The sequence below is a fragment of the Schistocerca serialis genome, chromosome 9, assembly GCF_023864345.2.
Source record: "Schistocerca serialis cubense isolate TAMUIC-IGC-003099 chromosome 9, iqSchSeri2.2, whole genome shotgun sequence".
Classification (NCBI taxonomy): domain Eukaryota; kingdom Metazoa; phylum Arthropoda; class Insecta; order Orthoptera; family Acrididae; genus Schistocerca; species Schistocerca serialis.
In genome coordinates this window covers 299316774-299337191 of record NC_064646.1, presented here as the reverse complement: position 1 = coordinate 299337191, position 20418 = coordinate 299316774, and the positions used below count along the sequence as shown (strand labels likewise).

The following is a 20418-nucleotide window of genomic DNA, read 5'->3' as shown; positions in this document are numbered from 1 at the left end:
ATGCTGCCACAAAAACCTTTTGTCATGTACCGAATAGCATTAAAAGTCTGACAGATAGCCACCCTGCATTTAAAAACAAATTGAACACATTTCTGAATGACAACTCCTCCTGCTCAGCAGATGAATTTTAAGATATGAAGTAATAAAAAATAAATCAATAAAAAAATAAAAATTATATCACGTAAAGAAAATTTATTTCAAACTGACACATTCCACATCTTTAAGAAATGTCATGTTCCTGATCTATGGAACAAGTATTTATGTAACATAATGTAATGTTCTACCACTGCATGCACAGTTATGAGCATAATGTTAAGATTTTATTTTTTATTTTATTTATTTGTTTTTCTGCATAGAGTCAACAAAGGTGATGACTTTTGCAATGGTCAGTGTTGTTTTACATCATTCTGAGAATTTCTTTTGAAATACAAACGAAGCAAATAGTTGATATAAATTAACAAAACTGCAATGCAAGTACATAAAAGAGAATGTAAAGCCACAAAAGAAGGTATACAAGTAAAGTATGTCTAATTTCCAATAAAAACTGTTAGATCACATGTTCTCAACTGAAAATTTAGAAAGTGAGAATAAACATTTCTGTGTCAGGAACTATTAAGTTTCTTTTTGAAGATATGTCCACCATGCACATACAAGTTGTAGCAGTTATCCTACTTTGTTTCTTCATTTGTTGTCCTTGGTGTTGACATATTGACTGAAAAAATAGGGGATGGATGTGCAGTACTGTCTACATTAAATGATGTAACTTACAAATGCACTACTGTGTTTCACAGTCTCATACTTTCACTTTTCACAGCTCCCCAATAATACACAGTTATATACGGGCAGTGCAATATTGTTGTAACTTCCCATAAGCTTCATTAATAGTTTGCAGGTGAACATCCACATACTGCTTCAATAGTGTACTGCTGAACATATATGAGCAGTAAAAACACAACCAAATAATTCACAGTTCTCGAAGAATAGAAAGGTTCGCATGGAACAGACACTGTCATTGCTTTAACACGTGGCCTATTGGTGTAACACTTATTTCACTGTTAAGTTGATGCATTGTTGTCATTCTAACCAACACAGGTTTCTCATCTGAAACTCAACTGTGGATTGACTGTTTCATGACCAAAAATCAGGTCCTTATATATCATCACAATAATAGATACTGAAACTGCACATTGTTCAAAGTTAAATTTACAGAAATTACACTTAAAACTTAACTCATTATATTAACTGAATACATTAAAAAAATCCGTTTTTTAACAGTTTCTTCTACTACAAGGCTGAATTATTTGTTTAAATGATGAAATTAACATATCCTATCATTACATAAACAATAATTTTGACGAAACTGTTATTTACTTTGGAATTAATAAAGGGCTGGTTTTCGTAACACGTTTTAGAATTGGGCCAAATAGATACTTTAAGATTATTAGTATTTCGTCTTCCAAATAATTACAATTAGTACAGAACTTATATTTGTTTGTACATCAACAATATAATTTAAGTTATGAAACAATTACTGATTTTGCCCTATAATAAAAGATACTAACTAGTAATAGCCCAAATAAATTGTAAAATCAATTACATATATAAAACTAAGCACAAAATTAGTTCTGGTGTTGTTGTTGTTGTTATGGTCTTCAGTCCTGAGACTGGTTTGATGCAGCGCTCCATGCTACTCTATCCTGTGCAAGCTTCTTCATCTCCCAGTCTCAGATTAAATATGATTTCAAATTGTGAAAAACCTGTTGAAGAATGTTAAGCTGTTCATAATATCCTCAAAGTAACTAACATAATCTGTCCAACTGGTATGAGTCTTGCTACAATATGTTCAAACAGTCTTCCAATCTGAATCTGATTAGTGTATTCATCTCTTGGTCTCCCTCTACGATTTTTACCCTCCACACTGCCCTCCAATACTAAATTGGTGATCCCTTGATGCCTCAGAACATGTCCTACCAACCGATCCCGTCTTCTGGTCAAGTTGTGCCACAAACTTCTCTTCTCCCCAATCCTATTCAATACTTCCTCATTAGTTATGTGATCTACCCATCTAATCTTCAGCATTCTTTTGTAGCACCACATTTTGAATAATTCTATTCGCTTCTTGTCCACACTATTTATCGTCCATGTTTCACTTCCCTTCCATACATGGCTACACTCCATACAAATACTTTCAGAAATGACTTCCTGACACTTAAATCTATACTCGATGTTAACAAATTTCTCTTCTTCAGAAACGCTTTCCTTGCCATTGGCAGTCTACGTTTTATATCCTCTCTACTTCGACCATCATCAGTTATTTTGCTCCCCAAATAGCAAAACTCCTTTACCACTTTAAGTGTCTCATTTCCTAATCTAATTCCCTCAGCATCACCCGACTTAATTCGACTACATTCCATTATCCTCGTTTTGCTTTTGTTGATGTTCATCTTATATCCTCCTTTCAAGACACTGTCAATTCCATTCAACTGCTCTTCCAAGTCCTTTGCTGTCTCTGACAGAATTACAATGTCATCGGCGAACCTCAAAGTTTTTATTTCTTCTCCATAGATTTTAATACCTACTCCGAATTTTTCTTTTGTTTCCTTTACTGCTTGCTCAATATACAGATTGAACAACATCGGGGAGAGGCTACAACCCTGTCTTACTCCCTTCCCAACCACTGCTTCCCTTTCATATCCCTCGACTCTTATAACTGCCATCTGGTTTCTGTACAAATTGTAAATAGCCTTTCGCTCCCTGTATTTTACCCCTGCCACCTTTAGAATTTGAAAGAGAGTATTCCAGTCAACATTGTCAAAAGCTTTCTCTAAGTCTACAAATGCTAGAAACGTAGGTTTGCCTTTCCTTAATCTTTCTTCTAAGATAAGTCGTAAGGTCAGTATTGCCTCACATGTTCCAGTGTTTCTACGGAATCCAAACTGATCTTCCCCGAGGTAATTTTCACATCTGTCAACACCTGCTTTCTTTGGGATTGGAATTATTATATTCTTCTTGAAGTCTGAGGGTATTTCATCTGTTTCATACATCTTGCTCACCAGATGGTAGAGTTTTGTCAGGACTGGCTCTATATACTCCTTCCACCTTTCTGCTTTCCCTTCTTTGCTTAGAACTGGGTTTCCATCTGAGCTCTTGATATTCATACAAGTCGTTCTCTTATCTCCAAAGGTCTCTTTAATTTTCCTGTAGGCAGTATCTATCTTACCCCTACTGAGATAAGCCTCTACATCCTTACATTTGTCCTCTAGCCATCCCTGCTTAGCCATTTTGCACTTCCTGTCGATCTCATTTTTGAGACGTTTGTATTCCTTTTTGCCTGCTTCATTTACTGCATTTTTATATTTTCTCCTTTCATCAATTAAATTCAATATTTCTTCTGTTACCCAAGGATTTCTACTAGCCCTCGTCTTTTTACCTACTTGATCCTCTGCTGCCTTCACTACTTCATCCCTCAAAGCTACCTATTCTTCTTCTACTGTATTTCTTTCCCCCATTCCTGTCAATTGTTCCCTTATGCTCTCCCTGAAACTCTGTACAACCTCTGGTTCTTTCAGTTTATCCAGGTCCCATCTCCTTAATCCCACCTTTTTGCAGTTTCTTCAGTTTTAATCTACAGGTCATAACCAATAGATTGTGGTCAGAGTCCACGTCTGCCCCTGGAAATGTCTTACCATTTAAAACCTGGTTCTTAAATCTCTGTCTTACCATTATATAATCTATCTGATACCTTTTAGTATCTCCAGGGTTCTTCCATGTATACAACCTTCTTTCATGATTCTTAAACCAAGTGTTAGCTATGATTATGTTGTGCTCTGTGCAAAATTCTACCAGACGGCTTCCTCTTTCATTTCTTAGCCCCAATCCATATTCACCGACTATGTTTCCTTTTCTCCCTTTTCCTACACTCGAATTCCAGTCACCCATGACTATTAAATTTTCTTCTCCCTTCACTATCTGAATAATTTCTTTTATTTCATCGTACATTTCTTCAATTTCTTCGTCATCTGCAGAGCTAGTTGGCATATAAACTTGTAGGTGTGGGCTTCGTATCTCTCTTGGCCACAATAATGCGTTCACTATGCTGTTTGTAGTAGCTTACCCGCATTCCTATTTTCCTATTAATTATTAAACCTACTCCTGCATTACCCCTATTTGATTTTGTGTTTATAACCCTGTAGTCACCTGACCAGAAGTCTTGTTCCTCCTGTCACCAAACTTCACTAATTCCCACTATATCTAACTTCAACCTATCCATTTCCCTGTTTAAATTTTCTAACCTACCTGCCCGATTAAGGGATCTGACATTCCACGCTCCGATCCGTAGAACGCCAGTTTTCTTTATCCTGATAACGACATCCTCTTGAGTAGTCCCCGCTGGAGATCCGAATGGGGGACTATTTTACCTCCAGAATATTTTACCCAAGAGGACGCCATCATCATTTAATCATACAGTAAAGCTGCATGCCCTCGGTAAAAATTATGGCTGTAGTTTCCCCTTGCTTTCAGCCATTCGCAGTACCAGCACAGCAAGGCCGTTTTGGTTATTGTTACAAGGCCAGATCAGTCAATCATCCAGACTGCTGCCCTTGCAACTACTGAAAAGGCTGCTGCCCCTCTTCAGGAACCACACGTTTGTCTGGCCTCTCAACAGATACCCCTCCGTTGTGGTTGCACCTACGGTACGGCTATCTATATCGCTGAGGCACGCAAGCCTCCCCACCAACGGCAAGGTCCATGGTTCATGGGGGGGGGGGGGGGGGGGGAGGATCTGGTGCTATATTCTTTAAAACTGAGGGCCAACTTTTTTCTTTTATGGAAATGCAGATTATATTCATGTATGTTAATGCTAATTAGTTAAAAGTGAAAAAACGATTTTAAGGAGACTGATGGCAAAACAAGAGGGCAAGTAAAAATATACAGTTGGCTTAGTCACAGAGTCTTTTAGGAATTTGTTAAACCAGATTCGACATCTGATAAAGCACTGTGGTCTGCTACTTTTAGAATAGTTCTTTGCCTAAAATAGTGATTTTTATTTCTAATACTGTAGTCATGTATGTCATTGTATGTTCTAAAATCTTTTTGATGATATACAAAAAAATAAAATCACCTTCTATAAAAACAAGAAATATACTGTAAGGTACTTTCATTCTTTATGTTTATGAGTTGTTAGAAAAAATAACTAAAGGGACAACAGTACTTTTTGCAGATGACACAAATATCCTTATCAAATCATGTGATGAGGAAAGCCTACAAAATACAGCTACAGGTATGATACAAAATTTAACACAATGGTTCAGAACAAACAAGCTAATAATAGATAATAAAAAAACAGTGACAGTCAATTTCCACAATTCACAGATACTACATCCTGCAAGACTGATTTTTAAAATTGATTGGAAAACTCTCTCATCTGTGAGCGACACAAAATTTTTAGGTATACGTATTCAGCAAAACCTAAAATGGGAGGCACATCTTAATCATGTAAATAAAAAGTTAAACACACTTACGTATGCAGTAAGAATCCTCTCACAAAATACAAGCGGTGTGTCAGTGATCACAATGTACCATGGCAGTATTCAGTCACTGCTGATGTACGGCATTATTTTTTGGCGGAACTCCGTAGGTACAAACAAAACATTTAGGCTACAGAAAAAGATTGTTAGAATAATAAACCATGCTAAGTACAGAGACTCTTGTAGACCAATATTTAAAAATGTAAATATACTGCCTCTTCCTTGCTTATATGTGTATGAAATACTAAATTTCACAAAAGAAACATTTTAAAAGATGGAAATATCTTCAAGTATAACTGTGATTTCGACCCTCTTGATACTATGCAGAAGCACTATTTGCATGTCTACATCTACATCTACATCTACATTTATACTCCACAAGCCACTCAGTGGTGTGTGGTGGAGAGCACTTTACGTGCCACTGTCATTACCTCCCTTTTCTGTTCCAGTCGCGTATAGTTCGCGGGAAGAACGACTGTCTGAAAGCCTCCATGCGCGCTCGAATCTCTCTAATTTTACATTCATGATCTCCTTGGGAGGTATAAGTAGGGGGAAGCAATATATTCAATACCTCATCCAGAAACGCACCCTCTTGAAACCAGGCGAGCAAGCTACACCGCGATGCAGAGTTCCTCTCTTGCAGAGTCTGCCACTTGAGTTTGCTAAACATCTCCGTAATGCTATCACGGTTACCAAATAACCCTGTGGCGAAATGTGCCGCTCTTCTTTGGATCTTCTCTATCTACTCCATCAACCCGATCTGGTACGGATCCCACACTGATGAGCAATACTCAAGTATAGGTCGAATGAGTGTTTTGTAAGCCACCTGCTTTGTTGATGGACTACATTTTCTAAGGACTCTCCCAATGAATCTCAACCTGGTACCTGCCTTACCAACAATTAATTTTATATGATCATTCCACTTCAAATCATTCCGCACGCATGCTCCCAGATATTTTACAGAACTAACTGCTACCAGTGTTTGTTCTGCTATCATATACAATAAAGGATCCTTCTTTCTATGTATTCACAATACATGACATTTGTCTATGTTAAGGGTCAGTTGCCACTCCTTGCACCAAGTGCCTATCCACTGCAGATCTTCCTGCATTTCGCTACAATTTTCTAATGCTGCAACTTCTCTGTATACTACAGCATCATCTGTGAAAAGCCGCATGGAAGTTCCGACACTATCTACTAGGTCATTTATATATATATTGTGGAAAGCAAGGTCCCATAACACTCCCCTGTGGCACGCCAGGGGTTACTTTAACATCTGTAGACATCTCTCCATTGAGAACAACATGCTGCGTTCTGTTTGCTGAAAACTCTTCAATCCATCCACACAGCTGGTCTGATATTCTGTAGGCTCTTACTTTGTTTATCAGGCGGCAGTTATCAATACAGTAAGTACAAACATTTGTAAGACAGGAGTGAATCACACTGGCATAATGCTGTACTACCACATGCCATCCTATTTGAAACAGATGCAAAATTTACAAAAGTTTAAAGTGAACTAAAATAGTACTTGCTTGACCACTGCTTCTATTCTTTTTCCAAGTTTTTAGATTACCAAAAAAATATAGTATTAACTGTTCAAATATCAAACTTCCTGGCAGATTAAAACTGTGTGCCCGACCGAGAGTCGAACTCGAGTTCGAGTCTCGGTCGGGCACACAGTTTTAATCTGCCAGGAAGTTTCATATCAGCACACACTCCGCTGCAGAGTGAAAATCTCATTCTGGAAACATCCCCCAGGCTGTGGCTAAGCCATGTCTCCGCAATATCCTTTCTTTCAGGAGTGCTAGTTCTGCAAGGTTCGCAGGAGAGCTTCTGTAAAGTTTGGAAGGTGGGAGACGAGGTACTGGCAGAAGTAAAGCTGTGAGTACCGGGTGTGAGTCATGCTTCGGTAGCTCAGTTGGTAGAGCACTTGCCCGTGAAAGGCAAAGGTCCCGAGTTCGAGTCTCGGTCGGGCACACAGTTTTAATCTGCCAGGAAGTTTCATATCAGCGCACACTCTGCTGCAGAGTGAAAATCTCATTCTGTTCAAATATCCTTAACCAATCTATTATTTTATTTCATTATCTTAACTTTGTCATCAATATTCAACGTGTATTGAATAATTTTTAATTATTTATCTTTTCAAAATATCAATGTGTATGATGTTATATATACTGTACCAACCTGACTTGTCCTATATCGTTTGTGCAAAATATGTACCCAAACATGATTTACAGGACCAATAAAGAAATACAAATACAAATACAAAAAATGGTTAAAATGGCTCTGAGCACTATGGGACTTAACATCAGAGGTCATCAGTCCCCTAGAACTTAGAACTACTTAAACCTAACTAACCTAAGGACATCACAGACATCCATGCCCGAGGCAGGATTCGAATCTGCAAGCGTAGCCGTTGCACAGTTCCAGACTAAAGTGCCTAGAACCGCTCGGCCACTGTGGCCAGCAATACAAATACTTATATTGCACAAAAACCTCTCTATAACAATCACGGTGACCGAAACCATGCATTATTCTAAAAGCCTTCTTGTGCAGAATATTTTACAAACTGTAAGGTGGACATTTTTCTTTGAAAAATTGCCTCCAAAATTCAGATGCATTTTATACTCAAAATTAATATAAAAATATCCAGTGTTTGATTTAACGTTCCTGCCATCTCAAAAATTGTCATATATGCAATGCCACGGGAAACCTATCTCTGTCTGGCAACACTGGATTCAGCTGGCAGTAATAGTGCATCAATGTGATGAACAGGAATTGGGGGGGGGGGGGGGGGGGGCGGGGATTCACAACCTTATTAATACTGTTTTCCTCCCACCTTCCCATCAGAAACATAGAACACTGTCTAGCCTGTGATGCATCATTGCAGTCTACAGTGCTAGTGAACTTGAATTGAAAGTGATATATGTTGTCAGTAACAGTACAATATTTTTATTAGTAGCTAGTTTCATAATGGAACAAAATAGGTATTCATATGATGTGGGCTATAAGTTGAAAGTAATAGCAGATTTAGAAGAACATGGAAACAGAACAGCTAAGTGGCATTTCAGTCCTTCATCAACAGAATAAAATCTTCTCGCAATTGGCAAGTGAGTTAAAAAGAACTGGAAAAAATGAGGTAGACTAAATTTGCAAATAGTAGACTGAATGCAAAATGGTCAAAACTAGAAGATGATGTATTGAAATGGATTTAAGGACACCATCAAAATTTCACTAGAATTAACACAAAGATGATTCAAATACACACTCATAAGCTAGTGCTACAGTACAACTTAACAGACTTCAAGGGTGCAGTTGGTTGGTGCTACAGTTTATGAAGCATAATAGACTTAGCATGTTAACCAAAAACGAAATACCTCAGAAAATGCCACAAGAGTAGGAAGAATAAATATTATCTTTCCATCACTTTATTACTCAACATCGAAAGGAAACCCGTGTGGCACTAAGCCAAATAGCAAATACAGATGAATCTCCTCCAGCATTTGATGTGCTGAATAACAGAACTGTTACCACGAAAGGTGCTGAAACTGTAACTGTAAAAACAAGTGGGCAAGAAGACATGCACTAAACTGTTGTCCTTTCATGTTGTGCTGATGGTACTAAACTTAATCCAATGATCATTTTCAAGTGCAAAACAATGCTGCCACGTGTGGTTGTTCACATACATGACCAGGGTTGTATGGACAAGATTGGTCTGATATCTTGGATTAGCAGAGTGTGGACAGAAGGAAAGGTGCTTTATTGAAGAAGAGTTCTCTTCTTGTCCTAGATTAGTTTAATAGTCATTTGAAAAATTCTGTGGAAGAGATACTGACACAGGGATATACAGAGCTTGCTATCACTCCAGGAGTACTTATTTCACAATTGTAACCTCTTAATGTCTCAATAAATAAACCATTTAAAACATATATGAGAGACGAATGGAACAAATGGATGGTGGGTGAAACTCCACATGAATTCATGCCAAATAGAGCTCTAAAAGACTTACAATCAAACAAGTGTAACAGTGGATAAAACAGTGTCATGGTTTAGAGTGAGAGAAGACATTATCATTAAATGTTTCAAGAATTGTGGCGTAAATAATGCTCTTGATAGCAGTGAAGACCATCTCATACATGAACAGGACAACAAAGAGGAAGAAAGTGAAGAATGTTCAGATGACAATTTTCAGGGATGTTTAAAGGCCATTTTGATTTTATAAACTAACTTTTTTTTAGTCTCGCTTTTCAGTCTAATAGTAAAAATGGTAAATATTTTATTTTTAAAAAATTCTTAAAAATTAACATGTGTCTTAAGTCTGTAGCATATTATAGTCCATAAAATACGATAATCTAGGTGTGTATCTGAGCACAGACCCATAATTCACTACCATAATTTAGTTAAGGATATATTGTTCCATAGTAAACAGTTTTGATAGTAGGTTGTAACTATTTTTGCTAGGTGACTGAATAGATATAATCCACTACTACTCTTCCCACATACAAAATTAATATGATTTCATCATTGCAAGTTTTCTACTAAGTGTAGCTCTAAGAATTGGCAGCTATTAGTGTCCATTGCTTCAATTTCATATACATTATTTATAGAGGTACAGTTCTAATTAACTGTCTTAATTGATAACAATTATAATTTGTTAACATTTACATTTAGGTCTTACGCATGAAATTACTTAATTATATGCATTACCCCAACTGTTCCAGAGGATATAAGCTCACAGGTATTTTTGTCAAAAACAAGAGAGATGCATCATCTGCATAACTCACTATTTTGGAATTTTGTGCCTGGGTGGCATCAGTCACATAGACTAAGAAGAGAAAGGGACCAAGAATTGACCCCCGTGGGACGCAATGTTTCACTAAAAGACTGGGAGACTGCAACTCGGTTATTAATTTGATAGGTTAGCTTTCTTGATTGCTTCCTGTTTGACAGGTAGCTGGTTAGCAGTAATATTGCTGAATCTTTTAAGCTACATTCCTGAAGTTTCTTTATTAATAGGTCATGTTTAACTGAATCAAATGCTTTAATAGATGAAGAAATTTGCCTGTTGCCAAATTTCCTTCATTTAGGACACTGCATGTACAATGTAAAAATTCAGAGATTGCTGAAATGGTGCTGTGGTTTTTCTTGAAACCATGTTGAGTTTCAGTGAGCACATTATTTTTTGTGAAATAGTCACTGATTGTGAAAGCAAAACACATTCAAAGACTTTGCTAAATATGGGAATTAATAAAATTGGCCTTAAGTTTTCAACATGTTTTTTGAATCCTTGCTTACATACTGGTTTAACTAGGCACCTTTTTAATGAGTCAAGGTAGGTGTTTTCCACAACACAGCAGTTAATGAGTTAGGTAATTGGTTTAACCCATTCTTTGTGACACTTCTTAATTAGGGTATGAGATATCTCATCACAGCAAGCTGAGTGCTTGGTCTGTAATGTGTTGATTATTCAAGTTAATTTATGTTCACTTACAGTTCTGAATTCAAGGGTTATACCTTGGGGTGACCAAACGTTTCATCTGACTGTTCTGGTCAACGGGTTGAGCTGGAATACCTCTATTCTTGAGTCTTCTATTAATTTTCCCTCATGCACTATGCTTGTTTCTTCCATATTCATGTATGATGGTGCTTCCGAGTATGGATTAATGAGCTTCCAAGATGCTTTGCTCACATTATCATATTTCATAACTGAATCACTGTGAACATTTTTTCTGAAATTCAAAAGCTCTATTTTAATCATTTCATGGCTTTGCAATACTCTTCCTTGAGAATGATATCCTTGTATCCTTGTTAGATCTATAAAATAAGCAGAGGTCAATATTCATTCATTCATTCATTTATTGAGCATCCATTTTATCATATACAATGATATAGGAATTGTCATGTTACATTATATGAGTTTGTAATCATACAGTAAATTAATAACATAGGACTACGGTGGTAAAACATATATAAATATATATCTCATACAGTGTATAGTACATAATAAGAAAACAAACAATAATTAATTATTTATAGTGCATACTATTTCATACATTTGTTTTTCAGATATGACTTATCATTATCATTGACCACTCTAGTAGAGAATAACAGAACAAACAATAATTAATTAATTATAGTGTGTACAGGATCATTCTGCTTCAGTTTAATCAAACTACTGGGTAGTTTCCGCTTTTGATTCTTTCTGTGTATTAGAATCCTTTTAACATCTTTATAAATGGGCAGCAATGATTATAATGTCTCAAAGTTGTTTTATAGAATTCATCCCTTTTAATGTTTAAATGTATAAATACTGTTCAATTCCTACTGGGCTAGTTTATGTTTGAGATGGTTTGTATTATGATTGTTCAGGGTTCATTTCTGTCAGTAGCATTTGTTGTTTCTGCTGTGTTTATACCCACATACTCAACAGACTGATAGTAATGGTCCAAGTCCTGAAATTCTATATTGCTGTGTTTAACAATGTAGCATGTTTACTGATTATGACGTAATCTGTCCTGCTGGCAGTGTAGTCTGTCACTCTCATATCAGTGCCTACTATGTTTACAAGGTTTATGAATTCAGTATATCTGTCAGCCTCAAGTTAGTCATGTTCTTGGAGTCTGAATTAATATTCAGATCTCGAAGTATAGTAAAATTACTGGAGCCACTTAGACTAAATACTGATCTAAGACTATTGAAAAAGTGCATACATCTGCATTTGGTGGGTGATAAATTCCTGTTACTTTGTGGTTCATGTAATTACTACCCTCTCCCTTCAGTTCAAGAGTAATTCCAGTAATTTCTAGATTTATTTCACTGTTGTGTTCATCCAGGAATGATATTTTTGAAGTAAGAGTATCTTGAACAAAAATAGCCATCACCTTTTTGCTGCTGCCTACAGTAGCTGTTAGCTACAACACAACACTCTAATTTACACAAGTTTAATTCCTCAGCTTTAAGACCACATTCAGTAATCACAATCACATGTTCAGTAACAAAAACTTGTGAAAGGGGTGGTTTATTTCACAGGTACTGAATATTTATGTGCATCAGTTTCAGAGCTTGTTTCATATGTGCTACACTACTGAATTGTTCAGACCAAAACTGTTCAGACCAACCTGGCTCTCACAAAAAAACCTTGTCTACAGTAATAAGCATATTAATTCTTTTGTTCCACCCTACTTCTTTGTCTGATGTGGGAGACTGGAGGCTAATTTGTTCATTTATTATGTGTGCTACTTTGGATCCTCCCTACCATCTGAAGACTCAATGCACTCATGGAATCCCCAAAACATCCTGTTCAGGAAACCTCTGGAATATGGTGGGGACACTGTCAAGACCCAAAGGGTAGCCTGTTGCAGTCCAGACAGTGTGTCAGTAACGAAAACTTTTTGCCTTTGTCAAGAGGCAGCTGAAAGTATGTGCCCTAAGATCAATTTTAGAAAATAATTTTTCTCCTGAAAGTTTATAAAACAAATTCAATTCATCTGGATAAGGCAAGAGATTAGAATCAATGTCCACTTTTGCATTAATCGTTTGATTGAAGTCTCCACAGAACTGAACACATCTCAAGCTTCATAACTGTGCTAATGGTGAAGCCCTATCACTATAGGAAATAGGGGACAAAATCTGTTGTTCTAATCTCTCTAGTTCAGTCTTAACCTCATCCATACTGTGCGCATAAACTGAAGTTGGAGGGATGGGTGAGGGTGGGATGGGGGGAGGGGGGGGGGGGTGAAGGAAAGAGGAAAGGAAAGGGAAGGAATTGTTGATGTCAGCTGGGACAGTATGCTAAATTGTTTGCAATGAATGAAAATTTGTGCTGGACTGGGATTTGAACCTGGGATCAGTTGCATTAACCACTGCGCAATCCAGAACACAGTTTTTATCATAACTGCGATGACTATCTCAGCACACCTCTCAGCTGACTCCTACTCACATCCAGCACCACCTATCCACAGCTCTTGCCCATGTCCTCTATGTTCACTACTCAGAGATTCCCTCAATAGGTCAGACATATTTGTACATCAGCACTGAAAACAGTGGATTCATTCCCCATCTAGGTGAATCAATTATATGAATGTGTGGTGTCTGCTGTTTTACACACATTCAAAGGAACAGATGCCACACATTCATATAGCTGATCAACCTAGATGGGCAATGAATCCACCTTCTTCAGTGCAGATGAACAAATACATCTGTCCTCCTACAGGAATCCGTTAGTAGTGAGCATGGTGGACATGGACAGGGCCTACAGATAGGTGGTGCTGGATGCAAGTGTTGGTTAGGCAGTGGTTAATGCAATGCCTAGTAAGCAGAGATCCCAGATTCGAATCACAGTCTGGTGCACATTTTCATTTATTGCCGCTGATTCTGCATAATGTCCCAGTGCAGCTGACATCAGTAATACCTTTCCTTTCCTTTCTCCCTCCTCCACTTTCAATTTACATATAATATAACACAGCTGTGGAGTCTGTGTGCTGTCTGTTCTTTTGGACATGCTTGAAAGAACAGGCACCATGCATTCCTATCATCCTTCCTTTCCAACAAAATCAGAAGAGCTTCATAAAATTGTGGATTTCCTATTGGCTTTAAGACAATGTGCTTGAAAGTCAGGAAAAATATTTTTTTTTTAAATTTAAAAACATAATTGTTTTTTACTGTTAACATACAAGAAGTCTTTATAATAAAATTTGGAACTGTGAGAAGTTTTTTCCTGACAACACAATTAAAAATATGTATTTTAAGTATATTCATTGCTGTACACAATTTTAGTTATATTTCCTTATACATTTTTCATCAATGGCAAGAACTTTTCTCAATGTTATTGAACACAATTTACCAAACACCTTGCTTGCCAAAATAACATTCTGTTTGGAGAGCACTATTCCATCTACTCTTGTACTGTGTTCACACCTGAATCTCTGAAACTGATACTGTTTGCTCCATCAGATTCCAGACAATTTTAGGTCCACTATGCAATTCATCCTACTGTATGTGCCTAAAACATATTTTATCCTAAATAGCTCAAATTTGTTGTTTCAGGGAGAAAAAGCTATTGCATTATTTCTGAAAATACTGTACTTACAGAATACATACAGTAACATGTTTGATTTTCTGAGTTAACAGGCTCCTGCTGGTGGTTGGAAGTGCAAGCTTGGGCAGTTGCCTAGGGGATCAGTGCTCTGTAGTACACTATCTGGCAGCTGGGGAAATGCGATCTTTCCCCTTTCGGTCTGGCAGTCAGTTCATAGACAACCTGCACTGCATCTTCAGCTTCTCAGCACCCATGGATCATCATCTGACAATCACAGTGTCTGACCTTGATATGGCACCACCCTCAACTGATATGAATGGCAAGACTTCATGTGTCAACGATGTGCTCACCATCTATGACCTGACTGGTGGACAGTTACAAGCCATTGGCAGGTGTGTCTTCCAATATTACACCCATTTCTCAAGCACTGTTTGACCAGTTTCCCAGATTTTAAAACTTTCTGATATTTGTTATGTGTTTTTATCACTTCTAACTTTTGATGACAACTGCGACAGACAAACAGAGTAGACAGAATGAATCAAAACTGGGAGAATTTGTAAAACTTGGTAATAACTACAAATCACTTAGAATACAGCAAGCTATACTCATAGACCCAGCAGTGCATACTCTTATGTAAAGGGAAAGATCAGTGTTATGTCAAGCAAAGCTGAAACATGATGGCCAGCATCAGTATGAGATGTCAACATCAGACAAACATCACAGTATCAGCTTCTGGCTAGGTTAGGACGCAGAAGAATTATTGGTCTCTAGGAAATGGCTTTGACATTCAGTGACTTTTTGCCTTTGTATTGCATATACTACAATAGAAATAGTGATGGTGTGGAACCTGTGGATAGAAGAGGGTCAGCTGCAGCAATGAACAGACATTGGAGAACACAAAGTGCACACATCATAAGATGACTCCATCATGTCTGTGATCATAATGGGCCAGGCAACTTCATACACAGTATTGTGTTGATGCGTGAGCTCTGAGTATGGACATGTTTGTGTCAAAAGTGTGAAGTCATCTGCTACATATTAATCTGGCAGTACAGAGTCCACTGGGTCAGCATCCATTGCGAAAAACTTGTCTTTTTTGGAGGAGGGGGGTAGACGTTATCGTAGGGAAACCTTAAAATACCTCAGTCATAAATGATTGTCATAATTTGTTGTTACCACATGTACCCACATGCTCAAATTATGTTTTCTTCTAAAACTTCAAACAAAACATTTACTTAAGTTTACACAGATCAGTAATACTGACCAACTTGTTACATAAATAATGAGACCAAATAATTGAAAATTAAACCAAATTAATACATGGCCTGACAACTTACATGATGTATTCTTGTTGCAGCTGTTGCGGAAACAATGCTACTGTGAATCCAAAGTTTGTCCTGTCTTCAAATGTTGCTGTGGTGAGCTTTGTCTCTAATGAGAGCTCTACACCACGCAGGTTCACTTTAACACTGGGAGTTGTACAGCAAATGCAGCAAGTGCAGCAGAATGGATCTACTTCTGAAGGACAGAAAGAAGTGGAGACAGGAACAGAAGAAGGACAAGGAAATGGAGAAGAAGGAGAAGGAAATGCTGAAGAAGAAGGAACAGGAGAAGAGGAGACCACAACAGAGACTGGTGAAGGAGAAGAGGAGACTGTGACAGAGACTGGAAATGGAGAAGGGGAGGAAGAAAGTGAAGAAGGGGAAGGGGAAGGGGAAGAGGAAGGGGAAGGGGAGGGCAATGAGGGTGAGGAAGCAACTGGTGAGAGTCAGAGGAGGGGCAAAGCTGTGCCAAAGAGCTCAGCCGTAGCTCCAGGTCAAGGGTCAGTCAATGCTTCAATTCAGCAAAGAGCCACAAGAAAAGCCAGTAAGCAACAAGATGTGAGGTGGAATGCCACAGATAAACTTAGACAGAAAAGAATCAAGCATAAGAAGCGCCAAACAGTACATACAAAGTAAGTAATTCATATAAGCAACACAGTTATTTTGTACAAACTCATTATTTTTACAAAAAGACTTGAATCTTGTGAAAGCTCTGTTCTTATTTTTGTTAAATGACAGACTAAGCTAAACACAAATATTGTGTGAGAAATTAGAGTATCAGATGTTTCAAATAACTTTATATGTATAACAAACTAGCAGATCATCTATTCATTTCAAAAACAGTAGAATATGTTTGAACACAACAGTACCATCCAACCAAAATGTAATTCATTTTTGAGCTAGATACAAAATTGAATTCACTAACATTGACAATGGCCACCATTACCAGCAGATAATTCAACCACTTTGAGAACATATTATTAATTACAGTTACTTCAAAGCATAGGTGCTTTACCATTGATGTATGCACGCTTATCATGCAAACTTGCTTGAAACTTGAAATTATAGCCCACTGATTATATGAGTGCCCTGGAGAAAACTTCAAGTCTGCACACACACACAAGCAGGGTTCTATTCTTGTTTTAATGATAGTGACTATGTGGGGACATGAAAGTACCTCCCATCCTAGAATATTGCTCAAGTGTTTAGCCCAAACCAAATAGGACTGAAGCATGACATTTAATGCATACAAAGAAGGGCAGCATAAATGTTCATATGTTCGTTTGCTTCATCAAAGGATATCACAGAAATGCTGAAAGCTCTGAACTGGCATGATACTGAGGACAGACCTCAGCTGCCCTGTGAAAGCCTACTTACAAAGTTTCAGGAACCAGTATTATGTGATGACGTCTAAGAATATACCACAGCCTCCTACATATCATTCCCATAGGGAAAAGACAAGATTAGGCCAATTATAACACAAGTAGAGGAATTTAAGCAATCTTTTTTCAACACTCTATTAGCAATTGGAACAGGAGGAAACCCTGATATGTGGTATACTGTGGAGCACCATCTGTAGGCTACTTCACAGTGGCTTGTAGACAGAACATTCTGTACCATGTTAAAGTAGGTGAAGAATGTGTAGAGCTGAAATACTGAATTCCGTTTCCAAAACTTTCCTCGCAAGGGAAATCTAGAAATGTTTTTACAAAGATGACGTATGCACATACAACAGAATTACTAGTGTTGAAAAGCAACTGAAACTGCTAAATCTCAGCAAAGCTCTAGGGGCTGACAGACCTTTTCAAGTGGTATAAAAAATCTGAAAGTGATGTAATGATTACAAGCTTGAACATAATTTACAGGAGATTTCATGAACACAGAATTATTATCAGAAACTAGAAGAGAAAACTGGTTACATCCTCCTACAGAAAAATAAGAACAGATCCATAAAATAATGTCATATATCATTCATCTTCACCTTTAGCAGAACTATGGAACATGTTATTAACAACCAACTTGAAACAAGGCAACAAACATGGACTTTTAAGGAACTGATAATATGTCAAAGAATTTGTTTGTTTAAGGTATGATATCCCAATACCCCCAGTTAAAGATAATCCGGTGGATCAAGTATTTCTAGTCTTTGCTGTATTTATAGATTTGCAAAAAGCATTTGACTTAGGACCACATCTATGCTAATTATCAAATGTATGATCATCTAGGAGAAACACTATCCACTACCATTTTGATCTTTTGACTGAGCAGCGATTTGCCACATTTATTTAAATGCATACCATGTGTTGTAAAGTGCTGTCTTTCAAGATCGTCAATACTGAGGAAAAAAGCATTTGAAGTGGTCTTGCAGATCTTTTATACACCCTGTTTGCTTTTTGGATTTCTCTGTTCACACAAGAAGATTAAGTAAGGTCATTTCTGTGTGGTATGCCTACAACAATAACGTTTTGATCCTCTTTTGTACATAGCGCATCTCTTAGCACTCTGTTTGCTACTATTAGCTCATTCTTATATACATCGTTTGCGCCGCCCAATATTACAATGCATTCACTTTGTGTCACGTGATTATTGTTTTTATAGTCTTTCAAAACTTCTTTTAGGCCTGCTCCAGGTTTCACAACACTTGTAACATTGAGATCCTGCTGGAAATGAAGAATTCCTGCAATTCCTCTTCCGTGGCTGTCAGCAAGCAAAACTGTAGGCCTACTAAAGTTTTTAGGAGTCACGTTGTTTGCAACATCGAGACAGTCACGTTTTACTGACTTATTACGCTTTGTAAATTTCCTGTCCGCTGATTCTGATTCGTAGTCTTGGTGTGAGTTGCTTGTTTCAACATTTTTAAGTTCACAATCCGTAATAAGATGTTGAAATCGATTTCTTAACGGAACTTTTAACTCACTGGAAACAAATTTAGGTTTTGCACATTTCTTTGGTTCACTGTACTCCTGAAGTTGACCGAGTTCTTTATGTGATTTTATTTATTTATTTATTTATTTACATGAACGTAAAAGGGAAAAAGATTATTAGTGCCGAAATACTTAAATTTATTAATGAGTCATCTGTAATGGAAGTGTCTCCAATCCCAATTCCGCCAAAACAAGAGTTGTCTGTAACAGTGGAACCATCATTATCTGCAGTAGAGCTACAACAAACACCAGTAGCAGCAGCAAAGGCTCAGATATTCTCACCAGCAGTGTCAGATAAACCAATAGCAGCAGAATCACCACAATCATCAGCAGAGCTGTCGACATCAGCAACAGCATCCAGAACAGCAGACCCCATAATACTACCTCAAGGCAATGAAAATGCATGTGAGGAAAACATACAAAGGTCATTAGCCGCAGCAGCTAACAAAGAAGGGCAGTCACCAAGTCGGGGAGCACAGGAGCCACCAGCAACAGCAACCACACAGAAGAGGTGCCTGAGGCCTGGGATATCAACAGCAGAAGCAGCTTCCAATCAAGACAGGTGCCTGAGAACTAGGAGACCTGCTACACTAAGTGAGGATTTTTTATGGTACCGAGTAAGCAGAAAGAGAACATGGAAAAAGATGTAAGTAAAACTGTCCATCTTAAATACCAGTGTGACAATAGTGAGAGGAATATAAACACCGGACAAAGATACGATCCAGGTTTAATGACACAAACTGAAAAAAATCACTGCATAGTACCAGAAGCAAAGGGAGCAAGTAAAGTGCTTAGTATATTACAGGAAGGGGAACTATTACATTTAAAGCCAACTGTTAGAATACTTCACCAAAATGTTCAATACATAAACAATAAAACAGAGGAACTAGAGGTAATATTACAGGAGTATAGGCCAAACATTCTAGTAGTTACAGAACATGGGCTAAAAGAAAATCACATAGGAATTTACAACTTGAAGAATTATGTGAAAGTAGCCAGTTTTTGCAGAACTTCCTATAAAGGTGGTGGGGTTGCCATTTTTTCTAACTATAAATCAACTAAAGCCATAAATATAACAAAATATGCTATAGAATTGAGCTTTGAAGCTACAGCACTGGAAACTAAAATTGCTGGGAATTTATGTTGTGTATTAGGTTTGTATCGATCACCAAATGGTATAATTAAAACCTTCTTTGAACAGCTGGAAGATATAATCCAACACCTCTCAAAAACATATGCTTATTTGATTATTATAGGAGATCTGAACATAGACACGAGTAAAAATACAGACAATACTAAGACCCTACCTGACTTATTGTGCATATACAATCTAAAAATAAAAATAGATAAACCAACCAGAGTAACAAAGCATAATGAAACTATTATTGATCATGTAATAACAAATATTCCTACATGCTATTGTGACACACAGGTAATAAACTCCACATTAGCAGACCATTTTGCAATCATGATAGACATAAATATAAAGACTAGTGATTCAGTGCAGAAGATATGGGAGATGAGAAGACAGAACTACCCACATAACATAAATCTGCTAAAAAAGATGTTAGAGGCAGAAAACTGGGAAACAATATATGCAGCTAAAG

The 20418-nt window shown here is 37.3% G+C and overlaps 1 protein-coding gene and 1 non-coding gene across 2 annotated transcripts in view; both read left to right on the top strand.

The window, feature by feature from the left end:
• The window catches only part of LOC126419564 (neurofilament medium polypeptide-like), a 50605-nt gene extending 34082 nt beyond the window's left edge, over nucleotides 1–16523 (top strand). The window contains exons 2-3 of the mRNA XM_050086752.1: nucleotides 14658–14957; nucleotides 15923–16523. Coding sequence (XP_049942709.1) covers nucleotides 14658–14957; nucleotides 15923–16523 — 901 coding nt within the window. The remainder of the gene's footprint in view (nucleotides 1–14657; nucleotides 14958–15922) is intronic.
• Trnas-uga (transfer RNA serine (anticodon UGA)) lies at nucleotides 7431–7505 on the top strand. Its single transcript has one exon. It is a non-coding gene; the product is annotated as a tRNA-Ser (tRNA).
• Nucleotides 16524–20418: the final 3895 nt, after the last annotated feature.